Source organism: Loxodonta africana, chromosome 19 (assembly GCF_030014295.1).
Source record: "Loxodonta africana isolate mLoxAfr1 chromosome 19, mLoxAfr1.hap2, whole genome shotgun sequence".
In the NCBI taxonomy this organism is placed as follows: domain Eukaryota; kingdom Metazoa; phylum Chordata; class Mammalia; order Proboscidea; family Elephantidae; genus Loxodonta; species Loxodonta africana.
In genome coordinates, this window is record NC_087360.1 from 44,296,910 (window position 1) to 44,321,956 (window position 25,047).

At 36.2% G+C, this 25,047-nt stretch overlaps 1 protein-coding gene across 1 annotated transcript in view; it reads right to left on the bottom strand.

Annotated features, from left to right (window-relative positions):
- The window catches only part of FZD3 (frizzled class receptor 3), a 128,181-nt gene that overhangs the window by 68,618 nt on the left and 34,516 nt on the right, over positions 1-25,047 (bottom strand). Inside the window, exon 3 of the mRNA XM_003412457.4 lies at positions 1,624-1,820. Within this exon, the coding sequence (XP_003412505.1) occupies positions 1,624-1,820 (197 nt within the window). The remainder of the gene's footprint in view (positions 1-1,623; positions 1,821-25,047) is intronic.

A 25,047-nucleotide genomic window follows, 5' to 3' on the forward strand; every position in this document is an offset into this window, starting at 1 on the left:
TATGAGATGTGGAAGAATGAAAGGTTATTATGAAAGGCTATTTTACCAGAATCCTGGGTAACAGTGAGGGCATAAAAAAAGTTTAATCCTATCAAAACACATGAATAAAGATTATAATGAAATTTATACACTTGTACATACATTGATAAAATAAAGAGTAGTAAACAATGAGACTTAGATGCAAAAAACATGAAATAGAGCTCCTGCCAGGCAATTTACAACTGTTGTTGTAAATATCAAGAATTTTACAGACTTTCAAAAGAGGGACTATAGCCAGGTGTTTGGGTGTTTCGGGAAGTGGATGATGAATGGTTAGATGAGGCTACTACTACATAAGAGAACAAATAAAACAGCTGGGAAACACAGTGGACAAATAAGAGAAAATAAAATGTCAGTGATATTAGTAAGAAACTAATTAATGCATGTTTTATTTTTTAAGTTTCTCTACATGTCAAACGAGAATAACAACACCTGCTTTCCCTACCTCCAAGGGCTACTGTCAGATAACAACAACAACAAAAAAATTACTTCGAAAAATGAAGAAGAAAAGAATGTTTAGTGTAGCATGGCTTGTAATAGCAAAAACCTAGAAATAACCTAAATGACCATCAGTAGGAGATGGTTATCAGAATATTTATATAATTGGTCACTATACAGCAATTAAGGGGAATGAGCCAGGCCTATAGACACAAACAGACACATACACAGAGAGATAGAATAAAAATAAACATGGGAATAATTAACAACAAATTCAGAATAATGATTACCTCACCTCTGGGGAGTAAAGAAAGGCATGAGATCAAGGTAGGTCCCAAGGAACCATCAACTGTATTTGTATTGTTTACTTCTTAAAAAAATCTGAAGCGAATATTGCAAAATATTAAGATTGGACAAAGCTAGATAATGATAGGTACATAGCTATTCGTCTTATTCTTTATCCTTGAAATATTTCAGAATACAAGAAGTACATTATTATATTAAAAATATAGAATATTATTGCTAATAATAATAATAATGTTTTCTCATGCAAACCCAGGAGACTGTCCAGTAAATAATTCTTCAAACCTTTAGGAAATGCTTGCAGTCTATGTAGTGGAAGTCATTTGAAAAGCATCTAATGTTTTCAGATCTGGTATGATAATACATGACAGAAAAACAGAACTGACATAACTTTTAGTCATTAACATACATAATCATAAAGGTATTTAAGCCCCTACAATGATGACATTACTAACAAGTGATTTTCTTCTGCGTTTTTCTATATTTTCCAATTTTTCATAAATTGCATTACTTTTGTAACCAGGGGAGAAAAAAAAACTTTTAAAAAAAGAAAAATCAGCTTAATGTCTTGATTACATATTTCTTAATTTAATTACTAAAAAATTTCTTTATAGAAAATTTTTCTTTTTCTACCTCTTCCACTTAGTGCCTCTAAATTTCTAAGGCATTGTTCAACTCTGAGGTTATGATACTGCTGTTCGAAACTGATGATTAACATGTGCACTTTTCTGAATGTAGACTTCAAAAATAATTTCTGGAAAACTGATGAAACAGAAGACAATAAGCAATTTTAAGCATACTACAACATAAAAAATGATCCACGAAAATCTGTCATTTTCGCACCTACTACATTCCATATCTTCAGGCCAAGGAACACCAAACATTTCCATGAGCTTCGAACACTCGCTGTAGGCCCGCTGACATAGCCTACGACAAGGAAGTGTGACACGTCCGTATTCCATACAAATAGGAGCGTAGAGTGCACAAAGAAATGGCCGGAAATCCCGAGAGCAATCCAGGTTCACCATAGGGTGGAATGGCTAGGAAAAAGCCAAAATTAAAAAATTAGTTAAAGAGCTATATACGAGTTAAAGCTACCTATATTACAATACTAAGTTTTTCCATTTAAAAAATTTCTCAAGGTTATTTTTAAAATTCTGAAGGAGAACTGTGTTTTTTTAAAAACAAAACTCTCTTAGCCCCACCCCTGAAGATTTCAGGAGTTCAAACCTGAACAAACCAGTTTGAAGCCCTGGAAGATTCTAATTCAGTAAGTCTGAGTGAATCCCAGAATCTATATGTACATTTTAATTGCTACAGGTGATACTACTGAAGTGGCAAGGCTGAGAACCACTAATACAGAAGATGATCCATTTTTATATAGGAAAAAAAAAAGCAAAACATAAGCACCAAAATATTCAAGAGTGATTACTGCTTGGTGGTGGGATTATAAGACATTTTAATTTTCTTCTTTTTATGTATTTTAATTTCTACATTTTCTTCAATTAACATGTATCAATAGTAGAAGGAAGACAAAGAGTAAAAGCGGAAAGATGGAAAAGGAAAGAGATATAGTTATACATCCATTGCTGTTGAGTCAATTCTGACTCATAGCCACCCTATAGGACAGGGTGGAACTGCCCCGTAGAGTTTCCAAGGAGAGCCTGGTGGATTCCAACTGCCGGCCTTTTGGTTGTAGCCGTAGCACTTAACCACTACGCCACCTGGGTTATACAGGACACCCTGGTGCTGTACCGGTGAAGTGCTACGGATGCTAATCAAAGACGTCGGCAGTTCGAATCCGCCAGGTGCTCCTTGGAAACTCTACGGGGCAGTTCTACTCTGTCCTATAGGGTCGCTGTAAGTCGGCATCGACTGGATGGCAGTGGGTTTGGTTTTTTTTTTTTTAAGTTATACACAGCAGTATAGTTGGCCCTCTGTACCCGCATGTTCTCTATCCACAGATTCAAACAACACGGATGGAAAATATTTGGGGAAAAAAAAAGCTCCAAAATGCAAAACTTGAATTTGCTGGGCACCGAACACTACGCTGATTTCACGCGAACGATGCGTAGGCGTACCCTATTGTGGCCTCCCGCCATTTCACAGATTCTCAATCTCTCTCCAGCACTCAGTATTTGAGCATTGTTTGCCAAGCAGCTTATTGGTTCACTTATGTTATGCACACCCATTGTTTCTGTGAAAAAATGTCTCCTAAAAAGAAATGAAGTGGTCAAAGGCTAAGTGGGAAGGGACTGAGGAGAGTGAGAGGAAGGAGATTAAGGCTAGTAAGGGATGGCTGGCTAGCTTTGTAAAGCACTACAGCCTCAAGAACTTCAAGATCACAGGAGAATCAGCGACTGATGTCAAGGCAGCATCAGCGCTCCCAGAAGAGCTTAAGAAACTCACAGAAGAGAGAGAAAGTCTACCTTCCAGGGCAAGTCTTTAATTGTGATGAAACAACTATTCACAAAGCTTTTACAATGTATTAGGTATTATGAGTAATCTAGAGATGATTTAAAGTATGTGGGAGGATATGCATAGGTTATATGCAAATACTATCCCATTTTATATAAAGGATTTGAGCATCCATGGATTTGGGTATTAGGTCCTAGAACCAATTCCCTGTGGATACTGAGCGACAACTTGTAGTTATTTTGAGGACAAGAGGAAGGGAAGGATCTCTGATCTTTGTCTCATGTTTTCTTGTTCTTTTCACATTTTTAAGCAGAGTTCTTTAAACTCTGAAATCATATGATGTCAAGAGCTCTGCACTGTAAGCTGATATTAAGTAAACAAACAAAAAGCAGTAGCACCAAACTTAAAACCATACTGAAATAATCATTACAACCACAGGAATAGATCAACTATCCCCAGAAATGTACAATTGGGCTTTTAACTATCAAATATTTTTTCCACTTCTTTATATAAATAGTTTCAGAGTCATTGCTGATTTTGAACTGGTAATGGATATTCTCACCTCCAGGTCTTTCTGCTGAGTAGGAATCAATCTACTCATTTCTACAGTGATGTATAATGTTTTCCAGAAGCCTGCTAGAGATAATGCAAAGACTATCAGATGTGGTCAGAAAATCAGAAATCACTTTAAAAAAACTGAGGTCAAGGAAACTAACTGTAAAATGGACGTGATGGCCTATATGTAAAAATAAATTGCATGTGATGATAAACTGTATGTGACTACCACTTACAAGTATGATAAGCAGTTTGTGGTAAACCAATGCTTTCACCAAGAACAACTTAAAAAAACAGAAGAAAATGTTTTAAAATATGTATGTATAGCTACTGGAGAACTGAAGTAAAAGAACTAGGAGAACTAAGATTCTAGAGAGCAGGGAAGCACAGAGAAGGACCTTATAGCTGTAGCCACTTTTTCAAGAGGGCATTTGTTAAATCTGGGCACAAGGCTGAGAATCCAAGCATTGCCTAGACTCATGCTAGAGAATCACAAAACCAGCAGAGCTTTCTGGTGGTCTTGCGAAGCTGTAGATACAAAATTGGAAATTAAAGGAAAAAGATCTAGGTGAGAAGGGAAGTACCAAGAGCTGAGTTTGACACAAAGCCAGTTTTCCCTTCAAGATAATTGAAAATTCTGAAGCTGTACAGGGAAGAAGGTTAAGCAGTTTTGCAGGAAGCCTCTGAAAAGCAGACTAGAGATTTTGGCAGTCTTATTTTTTTATCAGGGCAAAAGGAGCTCTGGTACCGCAGTGATTAAAGCACTCAGCTACCAAGATGTGGCAGTCTGCTTCCGTAAGGATTTACAGCCTTGGAAACCCTATGGGGCAGTTCTACTCTATCCTATAGGGTCACTATGAGTCAGAATCAACTCGAAAGCAGTGGGTTTGGGGTTTTGGATCAAGCCAAGAAGATACGGATTAGAGCTCAGGTCCTGCCAGCGGGACTGAACACACAAGGCTCTCATCTGGAAGCCTTGCATGAGACAACACCTTAGATTAAAAAAAAAAAAAAAAAAAAAACCATTGCTGCTGAATTGGTTCCAACTCACAGCAACCCTGTAGAACAGAGTAGAACTACCCCACAGGATTTCCAAGGAGCGGCTGGGAGATTCAAACTACTGAGCTTTTGATTAGCAGCTGAGCTCTTAGCCACTGTGCCACAGTGGCAGGGACAAATCAGAGGGAGACAAAGACTTACCAAAACTGTTACCTAGCCTGAACTCAGTTCAGTCTCAAACTGAATTAGGATGCTCTTCCCCCATTTATCTGCCAAACAAAAGAAAGGGCAAACTTTTTCTAGAGTGATATAACATCATCTGGAACCTCGCTAATATTTTAGGATGTCTGATACTCAATAAAAAATTAATGGGCATTCCAAGAGACAGGACCATATGACCAGAAACTGAGAAAAAAAAATACAATGTTTTAGTGATCCAGATACTGAAATTAACAGACAAGATTGTATATAACTATGACTGATATGTTCAATAAAATAAAAGATGAAAAATTTCATCAGAAAACTGGGATCTACTATAAGAGGAATCAAACGGAAATTCCATAACTAGAATATGGTTACTGAAATTAAGAATGAGTTAGATATGGGAGAATACACAACTTGCAAAATGGAAAACAAGGCAATAGAAAATATTCAAATGGGTGCATACTGATAAAAAGTAATGAAAAATACAAAAAAAAGCATTATATATATATACGCAAAGGTCTAACATATGCATAAATGGCATTTCAAAAGGGGAGGAGAGAAACAACGGAGCAGAAGAAATACATAAAAAGATGATGGCTGAGAATTTTCCAAAAACTGACTGTCTTAGTTATCTAGTGCTGTTATAACAGAAATACCACAAGTGAATGGCTTTAACAAAGAGAATTTATGTCTTCACAGTAACGTAGGCAAAAAGTCCAAATTCAGGTTGTCAGCTCCAGGGTAAGGCTCTCTCTCTCTCTCTGTTGGCCTTCTCATCAATCTTCCCCCAGACTAGAAGCTTCTCCATGCAGGGACCTCAGGTCCAAAGGACTCACTCTGCTCCTGGAAATCCTTTCTTGGTGGTACGAGGTCCCTCCTCTGCTAGCTTCTCTTTCTTTTCATCTCTTGAGAGATAAAAGTTGTTGCAGGCCATACCTCAGGGAAACTCTCTTTACACTGGATCAGGGATGTGACCTGGGTAAGAGTGGTATTACATCCCACCCTAATCCTCTTTAACATAAAATTACAATCACAAAATAGAGAACAGCCACACAATACTGGGAGTCATGGCCTAATCAAGTCAGCACATATTTTGGGGGGACACAATTCAATCCATGACACTGACTAAAACAACAACCTGCACATTCAAGAAGTTCTCCAAATACCAACCAAGAAGGATAAATACAAAGAAAACCAAACTTCAGCATATCATGTTCAAATTGGTGGTGACCAAATAAATATTTTAAAAGCAGTCAGAGGAAAAAAGACATGCTACCTTTAGGAGAGCAGCAGTAACACTTAGAGCTGACTTCAGAAAACAATGGAATGACTTCTTTGAAGAGCTGAGAGAAAATAGCTGGCAACCTACAATTCCATACCCAGTGAAAATATCCTTCACAGACGAAGACAAAGTAAAGACATTTTCAGAAACATAAAAACTGAGAAAATAAGTCACCAGCAAACCTGTACTAAAATGAATGATTAGCAAGCTCTTCAAACAGAAAAGAAAAAAAGGTTAAAAAAAAAAAGACTCAAAAAGAATTAAGAGCAACAGAAAGGGTGAATATGTGAGTAAATACAGATTAATATTTTCTATACCAACAAAAATAATAACAGTAGTGTCTTAAAATACATACAAATTTAATATACATAATAATAAAATGGAAAACATAGGAGGGAGTACGTGGAACACTACTAGGGAGTGATTCAAGTAATTATTTTTATTAGAATGTTGTAAGTCAAAAATGTGTGTCATAATTTCAAGGGTAAGCACTAAAAGAATGTACAACTATCAAGGTAACAGAAAAACAGAATTATCCAAAAGGTGGAATGAGAGGAAAGAAAAAAATGTAAAATATTTTGGACAAACTGAAATCAAATAATAAGATAGTAGATATAAACATCACATAATAGATTATTAATGACATTAAATGTAAATGAAAAAAACTCTAAGTAAAAGACGAAGATTGTTGGAGTAGGTAAAAATAAAAACAGGAAAAAAAACCTCTATGCTGTTTATAAAAGGCACACTTTCAATATAAGGACACAGATAGGTTGAAAACAAAAGGAAGGAAAAAAGTACAAACCAAAAGAAAGTTGGTGTGGTATACTAATTTCAGAAATAATAATCTTTATGGCAAGAAGTATTCCTAGTGATAAAGTAAGTCACTTCATAAATATAAAAGGGTCAATTCACCAAAAGGCAAATAAAAATATATATGGCACCAAATAACATAGCTTCAAATTGTTTTAAGCAATAATTGACAGAACTAAAAGAAGAAATATCAAGTCCACAATCAGGACAAGAGATTGATAGACCTCTTTCAATAAGTGACAGAAGAGTCAGACAAACATTCATTAACAATACAGAAAATCTAAACAACCCATTACAAACTTGACCTAAATGACATATATAATCATGATACCCATCAATGAATGAACCCTATTTAAAAGGCACATTCAATCTTTATTAAAAATTGGCCATATTCTAGGCGCTAAATTAGCCTGAGTAAACTTCAAAGTATTGAAATCAGAGACTGTTCTAAGACCAAAATAGAATTAAAGTAGAATTACAAGAAAACCTAGAAAATACCCAAATATTTGGAAATAAGGCAACAAAATCTCAAATGCCCCATGATCAATGAAAAAAAAATCACAATTAAAATTTAAATTCAATATATTTTGAATTCAACAGCAAAGGTGATAAAACATCAAAACTGATACACTAATGTTCATAGCCGCACTATTCGCAATACCTAAAAGGTGGAAACAACCCAAAAGTCTATCAACTAATGAATGGATAAACAAAATGTGGTATATCCATATAATGGAATTTTATTCACCCATAAAAGGAATGAAGTACTGATATATGGATGAACCTTGAAAGCATTATGCTATGTGAATGAAGCCAGACAGAAAAGATCACATATTGTGTGATTCTACTTACAGGAAATATCTATAATAGGCAAATTCACAGAGACCGAAAAAAAGATTAATGGTTTCCAGGGGAAAGAGGGAATGGGGGCAGGGGCGAGACTACCTAATGGGTATAGGGCTTCCTTTCGGGTTGATAAAAACCCTGTGATGCTGGTTGCATAACATTATGAATGTACTTAATGATAATGAATTGTATACTTTAAAATGGTTAAAACGGTAAATTTTATATTATTTATATTTTACTACAAAAATAATAAACTCATTACATTCTAACATAAAGGAACAACAATAAAAACACTGATGAACATCTAAAAATAAAATCAAATCTCCAGGAAGATATTCTTACAAAAGACGTGCAAGACCTCTATATCGAACACTACAAGAAATATTATTGTGAAAATTAAGAAAAAAATCTAAATATTCAGAGGATTATACCATGTTTATGGACTGGATGATTTAATATTATAGAAAATACCATTCTTCCCCAAAATGATGTATAGTTTCAATGCAACCCCAATCAAATCCTAAGACTTTGTGCTTTTATGAAGGCTGACAAACTGATTCTAAAATTAAATGTAAATACAGACAACAACAGCCAAAACAATCTTGGAGAACAAAGCTGGAGTTGATAGACCATCAGATATCAGGACTTCTTATAAAGCTATGGTAATAAAGACAATATAGTACCAACACAAGAACAGTCACATAGATCAATGGAACAGAATGGAGGGTTCAGACAGAAACAGGCATGCACAGACACGGTCACTTGACTTATGAAAAAGTGGCAGTGAACCAGGGTGAGGGGAAAGGATGACTTTTTAATAAACAGTGCTGTACCAACTGGTTATCCATTTGGGATAATAAATGATTCTTGCTCCTATCCCAAACACAGAAATCAATTCCAAGTATAAATATGAGAAGTAAAGCAATAAAGGGCCATGATTTTCACATAAAGATTACTTAAATAGGACATAAAACTGCTAACTATAAGGGAAAGAAGCTGAAAAATTTGACTACACAAAAATTAAGAACATATGTTCATCAAAACACTCATTAACCAAAAAAAGCAAACCAACTGCCATGGAGTTGATTCTGACTCATAGTGACCCTGTAGGACACAGTAGAACAGCACCAAATGGTCTACAAGGCTGTAAATCTCTACAGAAGCAGGCTACCACATCTTTCTACTGTGGAGTGGCTGGTGGGTTCAAACTGCCAACTTTTCAATTAGCAGCCAAGTACTTTAGCCACTGCACCACCAGTAGTTAAAGACCCATTAAAAGATGGAAAAGACAAGCCACAGAACGAGAAAATATATTTGGAATACATATTACCCTACAAAGGTATTGTAGTCTGAATATATAAAGAGCTCCTACAAGCAACAAGCAAATACAAAAAAAAAAAAAAGAGCAAAGAACTTGAATCAGTGCTTCACAAAAAAGGATATCCAAATTGCCAATAAAATTGAAAAAGGGCTCAACTTCATTGCTGTTGTTGTTGTTAGGTGTTGTCAAGTTGGTTCTGACTCACAGTGACCTGATGTACAACAGAACAAAACACTGCCCAGGTCCTGCACCCTCCCCACAACTGTTGTTATGCTTGAGCCCACTGTTGTAGGCACTGTGTCAATTGGTCTCCCTCTTTTTCGCTGACTTTCTACTTTACCAAGCATGTCCTTCTCCAGTGACTGATCCCTCCTAATTGCATGTCCGAAGTATGTGAGACATAATCTCACCATACTTGCTTCTAAGATGCATTCTTGCTGTACTTCTTCCAAAACATGTTCCTTTGTTCTCTTGGCAGTCCATGGCATATTAATATTCTTCACCAATACCATAATTCAAAGGCGTCAATTCTTCTTCAGTCTTCCTTATTCATTGTCCAGCTTTCCCATGCATATAAGGTGACTGAATTAGGCGCACCTCAGTCTTCAAGGTGACATCTTTGTTTTTTAACACTTTAAAGAGATCTTTTGCAGCAGATTAACCCAATGCAATGTGTCTTTTGATTTCCTGACTGCTGCTTCCATGGGTGTTGATTGTGGAAATGAAATCCTTGACAACTTCAATCTTTTCTCTATTTATCATGATATTGTTTGTTGGTCCAGTTGTGGGGGTTTTTGTTTTCTTTATGTTGAGGTGTAGTTCCATACTGAAGGGTTTGATCTTCATCAGTAAGTGCTTCAAGTATTAAGCAAAAAGGAACCAAGATTTAAGATCTGGAAAATTCTCAGCCTATTGGTATTGTAAAAATTGAGAAAGCATGCTCTGGAGAGAACACCAAAGGTATCGCTGAACAAGAGCTTCCTAGACATGATGGCCTCACGGAGTCTGAAGAAACCCTGAGAATATGGCCTCCGGACACCCTTTCAACTCAATAATGAAGTCACTCTTGAGGTTCACCCTTCTGTCAAAGAGTAGACAGGCCCATAAAAGAAAACAAGACTCAAGGGACACACCAGTCCTGTGGCAAGGACTAGAAGGCAGGAGGGGAGAGAAAACCTGGTAATAGGGAAGGGATAGTGTTGACATGTTGTGGGGTTGTTAACCAATGTCAAAACAATATGTGTACTAACTGTTTAATGAGAAACTAGTTTGTTCTGTACACCTTCATCTCAAGTACGATAAAAAAAGAAAAACGAGTTTCCTAGAGAGATCAGGCATGTCATTTATGGATCCAATCAGCCATCTCAGTAGAAACGCTGCCAGTTTGGACTGAAGGGAACAGGGATGGGACAGAATGAAGTAAGACTATCAGACTTCTGGAATTCTACAGGGAGAAACAGGTCCATAGAGCTACTTGGCTGCAAACATATGTTATCATTCAAGATAAAGGAATAATGGCTCTAAGGCCTCTAGGTGGCCACTTCCTTGGTTCCAGAGAGCAGACCATTTCCCATTTTGGTCCAGAGGGCAGGTTTCAGCCCAGGGTGGCTCATAGATTAATACGGCCTCCACAGGCCCAGAGGCCTGGACCAATAAGGACCTCTTAGGGCCCAGAGGGCAGATTGAGCCACAGATAATTATTCTCAGGCCTTGAGAACTAATGGAGTTTGCCTTGCTGGGTTGTGAACTTCCTTGGGACCTGTGACCCTGACCCCTTTTTCCTTCCAATTTCTCCCTTCTTGAATGGGAATGTTTATACTATGCCTGTCTCACCATTGTATTTTAGAAGCAGATAATTTATTTTCTAGGTGTTACCGGTTCTCAGACAGAGAAATTTTGCCCCAGTATGGACCATACCCATATTTATCTAGAAAATGCGATTTGGGTTTTCCTGAGTCCATTACATGTAGATAAAATCTTGGATTTAGAGGTAATGCTGGAATGGGTTAAGATTTTGGGGGATATTCTGGTGGGGTAAACGTACTCTGCACATAAAAATGACATGAATTTTTGGACGCGAGAGGGTAGACTTTATGGGTTGAATTGTGTGACCCTCAAAAAAGATATATTAGCCGATTATTGTAACTGTTCTCAATAAGTTGTACACCTGTAAAAAGATAAGCTGGCAAAAGTTGTGTGATAGATATATTTACAACAATGACAAAAAAACAGCTGTTGAGGCTGCTTATGTACAACCAAAAACCTCATGGGATTTAGTTCCTTGGCTTGGATGTTCAGGGTCATGGTTTCATTTGATATTATAGTTAATTGGCCTAATAATACACTTAGTGCTTCTGTTCTACCTCTTAGTTCCTTGCACAGTGCCTGGGGTCTTAAAAGCTTAAAAGCCTGCAAACGGCCATCCAAAGCACAACACTTCACTTGGAGCAATAGAGGAAGAAGGAGTTAGGAATAGGAAGAGGATATGGAATATGTGGCTAATTGACTCCATGAAGAACTGCCTCTTTTCTCATGAGACCAGAAGAACTAGATGGTGCCTGGCTACCATTACTGAACATTTTGATCAAATATTCCATAGAAGAATCCTGATCAAAAGGGGAAAAATGAAGAATAGAATTTACAATTCTCATGGACTCTAGACTGAACCCTGAAACTACTGCCCTGAGATAATCTTTAAATCTTAAGCCAAAAAGATCACCTGAAGTCATCTTAAAAACAAACACTAGTAAAAAAGGTTTTTTTTACTTAACTAGTAAAAAAAGGTTTGCCTTGAGTATTACGCTCTTTTAAGAACTATCTATATGGGATCAAATTGACAACTGTCAACTCGAAAGATTAAATAGGAACCTTAGGGGGCAGTGAGTTTATGTTAATGAGGGAGGAACAACTCAGAAAAGGACGGTGAGAATGTTTGCACAACTCAAAGAATGTAATCAATGTCACTAAATGGTACACGTAGAAACTACTGAATTGGTACATGTTTTGCTGTGTATATTCTCAACAACAGCAACAACAAAATAAGTAAAACTGAGAGGAAAAAAGAAATATATAATAAATAAGCCAAAAAAAAAAAAAAAAAGAAGAATTAGGATGCATCAGGTGCTTAAGTAAACTGCTTCTAATATACGAATAGCCTAAACTGCAAGTTGCAGAATTTCTAAATGGCTGGTACTCTTGGTATATCAAGGTTCTGGGGATCACTGCCATTATGACCCGCTAGGGTCAGAAAAGATGGTAGCCACAGCCATATCTCAGTCCAGAGGACCACAATTGGGGTACCTCAAAATCAAGAACAACCAACCACCACTGACTGCTCTGACAGGGATCAAAACAGACAGTCCTGGACACAGCAGGAGGAAAATATAAAATAAAATTCAAATTCATGAGAAAAGATCAGACTTACTGGTCTGACAAAGACTGGAGGAATCTGAGACTATGGCTCCCAGACATTCTAACTCAGAACTGAAACTACTTCTGAAGCCGACTTTTCAGACAAAGATTAGACAGGCTTATAAAATAAACACATGTGAGAAACATGCTTCTTAGTTCAATCAAATACACGAGACCAAATTGGGCAACTCCTGCCCAAAAGCAACACGAGAAGGCAGGAAGGGACAGGAACTAGACAAATGGACACAGGGAACCCTAGGTAGAAAGGAAGAGTGGGTTGTCACATTGTGGGGATTGCAACCAATGTCACAAAACAATATGTGATAAATTTTTGAATGAGAAACTAACTTGAGATGTAAACTTTCACATAAAGCACAATAAAATTACAAAAAAAAAAATCAAGATCAACCAAATACATCCTTTTTTATAAAATGAATAATAGTCATTTCCCATTAACACCAATTAACATGATTTTAAAAATTAATAAATGCAATATAAATGCCAGTTCTACCAAAAAAGAAAAAAAAAGATACATTGAAGTCCTGACCTCTGGTACCTGTGAATGTGACCTTATTTGAAAATAGGGTCTTTGCAGATATAATTAGTTATGTTAAAATGAGGTCATACTGAAGTAGGGTGGGCCCTAATCCAATATGACCAGTGTCCTTACCAAAAAGAAGAAAAGAGATAAAAATACACAGGGAAGACAGCCTCATGAAAACAGGCCCAGAGATTGGAGTAATGCTGCCACAAGCTATGGAAGTATCAGAAGTTGGAAGAGGCAAGGAAAGACTCTTCCCCTACAGCCTTCAGAGGGAAGATGACCCTGTTGAACCTTGATTTTGGACAACTAGCCTTCACAACTGTAAGAGAAGATTTTTGTTGTTTTAAACCACCTAGTTTATGGCACTTTGTTACAGCAGCCTGAGGAAACTAATACAGGAGGTTAAAAGACAAAGGATGGGAAAACATATACCATGTAAACACTAATCAAAAGATAGCAGGAGTAGCTTTATTAATATCAAACAAGACTTCACAGCAAAAAAAAAAGCTGGGACAAAGAAGGGCATTAGAACACATAAGAACACATCAGAATCCGAAATGTGTATTCACAAAACAACAGAGATTCAAAATACGTGAAGCAAAAACTGGCAGAACTGACATAAAAAATAGACAAATTCACAGCTATAATCAGGGACTTCAACATTTGTCTATCATCAACAGAACAACTAGACAGACAATAACAAGAATATAAAAGAACTAAACACCATTACAACCATTGGGATCTAACAGACATTTATAAAACATTCCATGAACAAAAGCAGAATATATATTCTTTTCACATGAATGGAATATTTACCAATATAGTCAATATCCTAGATCATAAAATAAACCTTGACTTATTTTAAATAATTGAAATCATACTTTTCTAACCATAATTAAACTACAAATCAATGAAAAGAAAGATAACAGGAAAATCTCCACACACTTGGAAATTAAACAACACACTACTAAATAATCCATGGGTCAAAAGGAAGTGGCAAGGGAAATTAGAAAACATTTAAACTATATGAAAACACAAGATATGAAAATAATCTGGGATATAACTAGAGAAGTGCTTAAAAGGAAATTTAAAGCACTAAATGTTTATATAAGAAAAGAAGAAAGGTCTCAAGTGAATAATCTACATGTCCACATCAGGAACTTAAAAAAAAAGAAAAAAAAGCCAAGTAAACTGAAAGCATGCAAAGAGAGAATAATAATAAAGGGATGAAATGGGAAACAGAAAAGCAATAGGGTTAAATCTTTTACACCTAAAGCTGGCTCTTTGAAAATGGCAATAAAACTGATAAATCTCTAGCAAGGCTGAGAAAGAAAAAAAGAGAAATCACAAATTACCAGTATCAAGAATGAAAGAAAGATGTCACTAGAAGTTCTGCAGACATTAAAAAACATAAAAGAACATTAAGAGCAATCCTATTCCGCACATAAGCTAGATAATTTAGATGAAATGGACTAATTCCTCAGATCCACAAACCTCTGAAAATCTCCAGGCCAGATAGTTTCACTGGTGAACTCTCATCAAACTTCAAAATAAAGTAAGACCAATTCTGTACAATCTCTTCCAAAAAAACAGAAGAGAGGGAACACACCCCAACTCATTCTCTGGAGTCAGAATTACCCCAGTAATCAAAACAAGACAAAGTCAGTATGAAAAAATAAAACTGCAGACCAGTAATCCTCATAAATGCAAAAATCTTTAACAAAATAGTACCAATCCAAATCCTGCAATATGTAAAAAGAATTATATCCACAATCTAGCAAGGTTTGTCCCAGAAATTCAAGGCTGGTTCAATATTTAAATGCTAATCATTGCAATCTACAAATTAACAGGCTAATAAAGAAAAATCACATGATCATATCAGTTGATGCAGAAAAAGCATTCATGATTAAAAAAAACACTCTTAGCAAACTAGAAATAGAGGGTTGTGGTTAGTTGACATCCAGACGGCTCTGACTCATAGTGATCCTATGTATAACGCAACGAAAGGTTGCCCAGTCCTGTGCCATCTTCATTATCATTGGTATGTTTGAGTCTACTGCTGCAGCTACTGTGTCAATACACTTCACTGAGGGTAAACCTTAGGCATCACAACAGAAACAGATGATAACGTCCTCTATTTCTCAAGAAACCTACAGCTAAAATCATAGTTAATGGTGAAAGGCTAGAAGCTTACTGTAAAATTGATAGCAAGACAAGGATGCCTGCTGTCACCACTCTTATTCAACATAGTACTGGAAATCTTATCAGTGCAATAGAGGAAGAAAGGGAAATAAAAGACATAGATTGGAAAGGAAGAAATAAAACCATCCCTATTTGCAGATGACATTACCGACTATGTAGAAAAATCTCAAGAAATTCATAAAAAACTCCTAGAAACAAAAAGTAAGTTGAGCAATGTCTCAGGATACAAGATAAACATACATATTCTATATGTAATTTTATTTCTATAAACACTGAACACGTGGAAACTAAAACACAATACATTTATAATCGATAAAAAAACTTCAGCATAACAACACATGTAAACACTTACATGCTAAAAATTATGAAATGCTGATGAAAAAAACAAGGAAGATATAAATGAAGAGATACATGTTCTTCACAAATTAGACAACTCACTATTGCAATTCTCCCTAAATTGATCTATAGATTTAATGAAATTTCAAAATCCTAACAAAGCTTTTAGTAGATAAAGACAATTGTTTTTTCCAATTTATATGGAAAAAACAAAGGAAGTAGAATAGCTAAAAAAGTTTTGAAAAGGAAGAAAGCGAGAAGAATTACGCTATCCAAAATCAGAATCGACAGGAACAGATTTGGATTTTTTTGTTTGTTTGTTTATATAGCAAGAGTAATTAAGACAATGTGGTACTGATAGAGACAGAGGCACAAAGATCAATAGAAGAGAACAGAGATCCCAAAAACAGATGCACACAAGTATGATTTTTGACAAAGATGCAAAACCAACTCAATGGAAGAACGATAGTCTTTTCAACAGATGATGCTAAAGCTACTGGATATTCACAAGCAAAAAAAGGAACCACACCTTACACAAATATTAACTCAAAATGGATCATGGAGTTAAATGTAAAACTATAAAACTTTTAGAAGAAAACAATGCTGAAGATATTTGAGACCTAGAGCTAGCTGAAGAGTTCTTAGAAACGACACCAAAAGCACGATCCATAAAAGAAAACAAAATCAGTAAATTGGACTTGATCAAAACTTAAAACTTCTGTTCTCCTAAAGATTTTCTTAAAAGGATGAAAATACAAGTTACAGACTAGGATAAACTACTTGCAAACTCATATCTGACAAAGGATTTCTACCTAAAATATATAAAAAACACTTGAAACTGAAAAGTAAAGAAACAATCCAACTGGAAAATGAGCAAACACATGAACAGACATTTCACCAAAGAGGATATAACCCCACTGCTGTCGAGTCAACTGCAACTCACAGTGACCCTATAGGACAAAATAGAACTGCCCCCACAGGGTTTCCAAGGCTGCAAATCTTTATGGAAGCAGACTGCCACATATTTCTCCAACAAAGCAGCTGGCGGGTTCAAACCACTGATGTTTCAGTTAGCAGCCAAGCACTTAACCACTACGCCACCAGGGCTCTTTAAAGAGGATATATGGATGGCAAAGAAGCACATGACAGGATGTTCAATATCATTAGCCATTAGGAAAATACAAATCAAAACCAAATGAGATATCACTGAATACCTGTTAGAACAGCTAAAATAAAAAACAGTGACAACACCAAATGCTGGTGAGGATACGGAGAAACTAGTATCTCATACATTGCTGATGGGAATGCAAAATGATACAATCACTATGGAAAATAGCTTGGCAGTTTCTTAAAAATCTATACATACACTTACTGTGCAACCCAGCGATCACACTTCTGGGTATTTATCCCAGAGAAATTAAAACTTATGTCCACGTAAAAACCTGTACAGGAATATTTACAACAGCTTTATCTGTAATAGCAAAGAACTGGAAACAACCCAAATGTTCTCCAATGGGTAAATAGTAAAAACACATCTATATAATGGAATACTATTCAGCAATTAAAAGCAATGAACTACTGGTATATGCAATACCTGAATGGATCTCAAGGGTAAAAAAGCCAATCTTAAGAGATTACATACTGTATAACTCCATTTATGTTACATTCTCAAAATGACAAAATTAGAGAAATGCAGAACAGATTAAGTTATATATAAGGTAAATTAAGTAACTTGCCCAAGACCATGCAGCTACAAAGGTGCACCCAGGAGTCAAATCTTGGCATTCTTACTCCAGAGCCCTCTGAACAAATTTGTTCTACTTAACCTCTCTAAATTTCAGTTTCCTCCTCTGTAAAACAGCCTTAATAATACATAAGAAGACTATAGTTATCATATAAAAACTCATTTAATAAATGACAGCTTAAAAGTGGATTAGGGAATAGTTTCAAGTCAATAAAGCTGTAGCAGGACTATTTGGCGAGCACGAAGAGCCCTGCTGAACAACCTGTACAAGGCAAGGTCATGGTAGCTCCATAGACACATCCAAACTCCCTGAGCGACCAAATTGCTGGGCTGAGGGCTTTGGGAACCATGATCTTGGAGAATATCTAGCTCAAATGGCACAACATAGTTTATAAAGAATACGTTCTACATTCTACTTTGGTGAGTAGCGTATGGGGTCTTAAAAGCCTGTGAGCGGCCATCTAGGATTCTCCACTGGTCTCACCCCTTCGGGAGCAAGGAAAAATGAAGAAAACTAAAGATACATAGGAAAGATTAGTCCAAAGGACTGATGGACCACATCTACCAGGGCCTTCACCAGACTGAGTCCAGTAAAACTAGATGGTGCCCGCTACCACCACTGACTGCTCTGACAGGGGTCACAATAGAGGGTCCTGGACAGAGCGGGAAAAAAATGCAGAACAAAATTCTAACTCAAAAAGAAAGACCAGACTTGCTGGCCTGACAAAGACTGGAGAACCCTGAGGGTATGGCCCCCGACACCCTTTCAGCTCAGTAATGAGGTCACTCCTGAGGTTCACCCTTCAGTCAAAGACTGAAAAGGCCCATGGAACAAAACAAGACTAAAGGGGTGCACCAGCCTTGGGGCAGGGACTAGAAGGCAGGAGGGAACAGGAAAGCTAGTAATAGGAAATGCAGGGTTGAGAAGGGAGAGTGTTGACATGTCATGGGGTTGTTAACCAGTGTCATAGAACAATGTGTGTACTAACCATTTGATGAGAAACTAGTTTGTTCTGTAAACCTTCATCTAAAGTAAAATAAAATAAAACAAAAAAGAACCCTGCTGAATTCCCTGTTCTCAACTCCCAAACAATTTCTTTTCTGAGGATCAGACAAAGCTGGTTCCCATGTGACCAAGGTTAAAGACGTCCTAAATGTCAGCTTTTCCAAGCTGCTGTACCACTCCACCATTTGTAACATCAGCCACTCCCTCTTAGTACTCTCCCTCCTGTCTTTGGGTTCCCTAACACATTGCAAACAGAACTCACCAACTGAATCATATAAATGACACAGCTCCTGTCATTGTGGAGCCTGGCAAGTCCCAAATTCATGGCTCAGGCATAGGCTTCTCCTGACCCATGTGGCTGCAGGGGCTGACAAACCCAAACCAGCAGTTCTGACCACAGGCTGCTGGCTCACAAGGCTGCAGAAGCTGGCAAATCAGGTCACACAGTAGGTTGCTGGCCCAAGGGGCTGTGGAGGCCAGTGAATCCCAGAATCAGCTGGTCAGGCAGCAGGCCTCTGGCTCAAGTCCCAAGAACTGGAGGTCAATTGATCATGAACTGGGCATGGGATCCAGATACAGACAGAAAGCATCGCCAGGATACACACATATAGCTTAGATGCAGGCCATACCCCAGGAAAGGGCATAACTTTAGTAAGGGTGGGACTTGAGTCTCACCTTCCAGCAAGGCTGCAACCCAAGACACACTAAACCAATCCTGCTGTAGAGGTAAGGGTCCACAACAGATAAAATGGAGGACAACCATACAATATTGGGAATCATGGCCTAGCCAAGTTAACACATAACCTCAACCATCACAGGTTCCATATATTTTATTTGCATAGTTTGTTTTTTTTTTTACTCAATCATCGTGTGTGAGTTACAAAGGCCATGGCTAGAAGTGGCATATTAAATAATTTATTGCACCGCAACTGCCAAGTGCCAGCACTTTATACAGAATGTCAATTGGAATGATGTTTTTAAAAAGTAAAACTAAACATAGATGAATCCCAAAACCATTATGCTGTGTGAAAGATGCCAGACACAAAAAAAGTAGATACTGTATGATTTCATTTATATAAAACTCTAGAAAATGAAAACTAATCCATAGTGACAAAAAACAGATCAGTGGTTGCTTGGAGCAGGGAGTGGAGAAAGGGATAGACCACAAAGGGACACGTGGAAACACTCAAGGTTATGGAAGTGTTATATATCTTGATTATACGGTGGTTTCATGGGTGTATATACGTCTGTCAAAACTCAGTAAGTTGTAAACTCTAAATGGGTGTACAATAAATACATCAATAATGTTGTTATATAAAAACAAATTAGAATATTAATATCTTTTGAAATAAGCAAATTACTTTGATTTTAACCTTAATAATTTACAACCTTAGTAAGATCAAAATTAAATAAGGTAGCTTGGATAATGTAAAGTTGAAAACAAAATATATAAGCTAAGGAATACTACTATAGCTCTATGAAGTAGGCAAAAAGAAGTTTAGTTTATCAAATTAAAAAAAAATTCTTATTATGCTTCCTTAAACAATAATACTTTTGTTCACTAAATCAAGACCAGGGTATAGGACGTCTACGAACTGAAAAGCAACTTTCTAACATTCAATTTCTGGTTTCTACAACAAAGATGCACTACATGGAACCTTCTACTCTTTGTTCAAATTCAAATCAACCAAGCCTTTATGCTCGCATTCTCTTTCTTCTTTCAAATTTCCATTCCTGTTACCATAGGAACCTGCTAGCTGACAAGCCTTCAAGCATAATAACAGCCCAAGCTTAGCAAAGGATGTGAAAAGGGGACAGAGTTAAAGGCCAAAATTTGACTCATGAAAATCAGAATTCCAACCTTTGTTACTCCACAAAGGGTCTGGTAGCTATAGAAACTGTATCCTAGTAGGTTTGGGAATATTATGACTAAATTTACTAAATGTGAAACCAAATGTGGAATGGCCTTTGAAAATAACCACTACTCACAGCTATTTCAGATCCAAATCAGAATAAGAAATCATTCAAAACTAACGTTTTAAAAAACAATGTAAAGTGATTTAAAAATAAGATCTTTTTAAAACCCCTTTCTGTAAGAATAAAATTCCTAGTGAGAAGAGATCCAAAACTTTAAGAATTCTCTTATTTAAAAAAAAAGTCTTGTTACTACACGCCGTTGAGTCAATTCTGACTCATAGCGACCCCACTGTACAACAGAATGAAACACTGCCAGGTCCTGCGCCATCCTCACAATCATTGCTATGCTTGAGCCCGTTGTTGCAGCCACTGTGTCAATCTATCTTGTGGAGGGTCTTCCTCTTCCTCTTTTTCGCTGACCCTACTCTACCAAGCATGGTTTGTAAAAACACCTCTAATTCCATTGATTGGCTTTTCTTTTTCAACTCTTAATTTTTAATGCTCCATGACAGCATATTAAATATTTTCCAATAGTCTTTCAGTGAGTTGGTTTATAGAAATTTGCCATTATCATATTTTTTATATTTATTATCTACAAAAGTCAAATGGGGAGTTTCAAGATTAGTTTATAAATTTGATTTTTCTGTAAAAAAAACTTCTAAGATTTCAAACATCATGGAAAATTCTGAATTATGGCCTGTCTCAAGAGATAAAACTTTATAAACCAAGTTCCACCACATTCAATAATTTAATAACATGCATTTCTAAGGTATTCTAAGGTAAAGTGATTTGTCACATAACAAAACCCAATAACAATTTTAAAAGCTATTATTATTTTTCTAAAGCCAAAAATGAGTAAATGTAATTAATTCTCCACTACACTATACTTGTATGTATATTTTTCAATTTAGGAAAGTCCTAATTCTGAGCTGGTTTCCCCTGTCACGTACCAGACTTCTCAGGCCACTTCACTGGATTGTTTGCTTAGGGAAAGCCACCTAATTAATATTAAATTAAAAAAAACAAGGAAAGTAAATCTGTGGGATAATGCATGAATTCTATAAAGACGTAAACTATGAATTCTAAGAATAAAACAAACCTCATTTTTATTGATACAAGGTGTTTACATTATTTTCTTAAAAACAAAAAATCAAACAAACAAAAAATCTCTCTCTCCTTAAAAGCCCATTCAAATACCATCTGCAACTTGAAGCCTCCCTTGATTTCTTCCACATATAATCCTTTTCTCTTTTGAATCTCCTTAGCACTTTATGCCTTTTTTGTGGCACTTACCAAGTTCTTCCTTATGCTTTAGTCATTCAATCAAAATACATTTAATAAATGCTAAGTCACTGGGTCACTATGAGTCGGAATCAACTCAACAGCACTGGGTTTGGTTTTTTTGGTTTTAAGTCATTGGGAACTGGACAAAAAAGGACGGTTGTGATTTTTTACATAGTTTTTTTTTTTTTAACCAATCTTTCTTATTTTAAAAGCACAATGTATTTCTTACAGAAAATATAAACATTAAAAGAACACAGAGAATACCAATAAATTGTGCTAATTCAGGAACAACCACTATTGGGCCTAGATGAAAATCCTTACTCTGCATGAATATCCATACATATATTTTTTTCCCCAACCATGCATAATGTTTTGTTTTCTACCCTTTTTTTTTTTTTTTAAACTTAATAATGTATAAGTACAACTGTCAGGATTTTGAAAGGCAAAGATGAAGAAGGGAGTGTTAAGGCAGAAGGAATATGAATAGCCTGGAGATGGGAAAGCTGAATTGCTTTATTCTTTTGCTTAATTACAGCACTTAAAATGCAAACACACAATGTTGAAAGCTTCATTTTTGACCAAAAAAAAAAAAAAAAGATGCAAGATGAAAACTAGTTTTCACAAGTACGAGGTATGCACCACTATTTACAATTCCAGGAGATTAAATACTTAAGTACAGCACTATAACCATGACTATGACTACTTCCTCTACCACCTCTTACAGGATTTATAGTTTATAAAGTTCATTAATTAATTCAAATATTGATTTATGCAGGGTACTGTGCTAGGTGCTAGGTGTACAAAGATGAATAAGGACAAGCTCTGCCTTCAAGGAGTTAAAATTCTAGTGGTAGTGGTGTTGGTAGGTGCTGGGGAGTCAATTCTGATTCACAGGACTCCATGTGACACCAAGTAGGACTGCTCAGGAGCATTTTCTAGGTCTTTACAGGAGCAGATCACCAGCTCTTTCTCCCACAGAGCTGCTGTGTGGGTTAGAACTGCCAACCTTTCAGCTACCAGCCGATTGCTTAACTATTACACCACGAGGCAGGAGAAGCAAAAATGTAAACAATTCCAACATAATAATATAAACACTAAAATAGAGGGATATGTAATACATATTGATAGTGTGGAGGAGAGAGCCACTGACACTTCTGGGCATCCCAGGTTTCACAAAAAAAATAACATCCAAACCAGGCTTTGAAAATTAATTAAGGTATCACCAAAGGGGATACTGGAAGAGTCTTCCAGACAGACAAACATTTGCAAAATCATGGTAGGTTCAAGGAATGCAAAAAGGCACGACCGCTATAGAAAGGTTTGGCAGCATAAGAAAATAACATGCATTAATTCTTTGACCCAGCAATCCCACTTCTAGGGCTCTATCCCAAAGATATGCTAGTAATTAACATGAAAATACACATGCAGCACCATTTGTTATAGGAAAAAGACAGGAAACAATGCAAATGTCCACCAATATAGGTGACTGAATGAATAAATGTGGTATATCTAACCCATTCAGCCAGGTGCTCCTTGGAAACCCTGTGGGGCACTTCTACTCTGTCCTATAGGGTCGCTATGAGTCGGGATCGACTCGATGGCACTGGGTTTTATCTAACCCAAAAGAGTAAAATGTAGTTCTAAAAAAATGAAAACATTGCCTACAAATACTGCTAAGGAAGATTCAGCATATACTATTAAGTGAAAAAGCAGGGTAGAGAAAATAAACATCGCAATACTGTATCAAAAAAGAGAAGAAGAATACACAGATATCCACTACCCGTCTGTCAGTCTGTCATACTGTGGTGGCCTGCATGTTGCTATGATGCTGGATACTATCCAACCAGTATTTCAAACACCAGCAGGATCACTCATGGTAGACAGGTTCAGTGGAGCTTCCAGACTAAGACAAACAAGGAAGAAAGGCCTGGTGATCTATTTCCAAAAATTAGCTAATGAAAACCTTATGGATCACAACAGAACACTCCCTGACTTGCTTCGTTCGGGCACGTCATGAGAAGGGATCAATTGCTAGAGAAGGACATCACGTTTGGTGAAGGAGAGGACCAATGTAGGCATGAGAGGCTCTCAATGAGATGGATTGTCACAATAGCCACAATGATGGACTGGAATATGCTGCCAATTGAGGGGTAACAGGACTGGGTAACATTTTGTTCTGTTGTACATAAGGTCAGCATGAGTCAGGGTTGACTCAACAGCGGCTAACAACAATTTACATAGATATAAGACAGATATATAAACATTTCATACAAATTTTATATTCATATTTATGTTTTTTTACTAGGAAGATAAAAAAAATTTTAAGTGGCTACTTTTAGGGAGAAGAAAACAAAGTAGAGGGGTCAGAGGTAGAAGCTAGATTTCTCTGAATGTACATTGTTTCGTACGTAAAAATAAATTTATAAAATAAATTTAAATTTATAAAATAAATTTATAAAATAAATTTAAATTTATAAAATAAATTTAAATTTATAAAATAAATTTAAATTTATAAAATAAATTTAAATTTATAACATAAATTTAAATTTATAACATAAATTTAAATTTAAAAAATTGTAAAGGTAGTCCTTCAAAATCAAAAGCATAATGAAATATATGAACCTGTGTATTTAGTTGGTCCACACAGAGAGGAACTATTTAAGTGAGTTTAAAACACAGTAATTTGACCATACAGGCAGTCCCCAACTTACGACGGGGTTCCGTTCCTACGATTCCATAGTAAGTCAAATACCTCTTTTTTTTTTTAGTTTTTATTATTTGCTTATTGTTATCAGTATCTTTATAAATCCAACCTTTACATGCCTTTTGGGGCTGGAGACATTACCCATAAACATCTCCCAGTGAATATCTGAAAATAACAGCAGCAAATTATGCCGCAACATTGTATTACTAATGATAAGATATACAAAAAACAAAACAAACAGATGGTCCTAAATGTGTTTCATTGTAACTCGAAGACACCATAAGTCAGGGACTACCTGAACATCCTGAGTGAGATAGATCTCTAAGGACAAAAAGAAGTAACATCTTCAACAGTTTTCAGTAACTATATTGTTAGTAATAATATTGCTATTGTTATTGTGAAAGTACATAATGTGTGTATAACAAAGTTTCACTATAAAACAAAACAGAACAAATATAAAGGCCAATCTAGTATTAATAGGCTTAAGAGACCACCAGACTGTGGTCTCTGTCATTTCTGAAAGTAATCTGTAACTCCCTAGAGAAATGGCTGATTCAAGGCTAGAGGCAGAATTTTATAAACTGAACTTGGATCATACCAAAACAAAAATAAACTATCAAAGACCAGGTGGTGTCAAAAACACACTGGAATACCTTGAGGAGGCTCCCACTGCAAAGATGG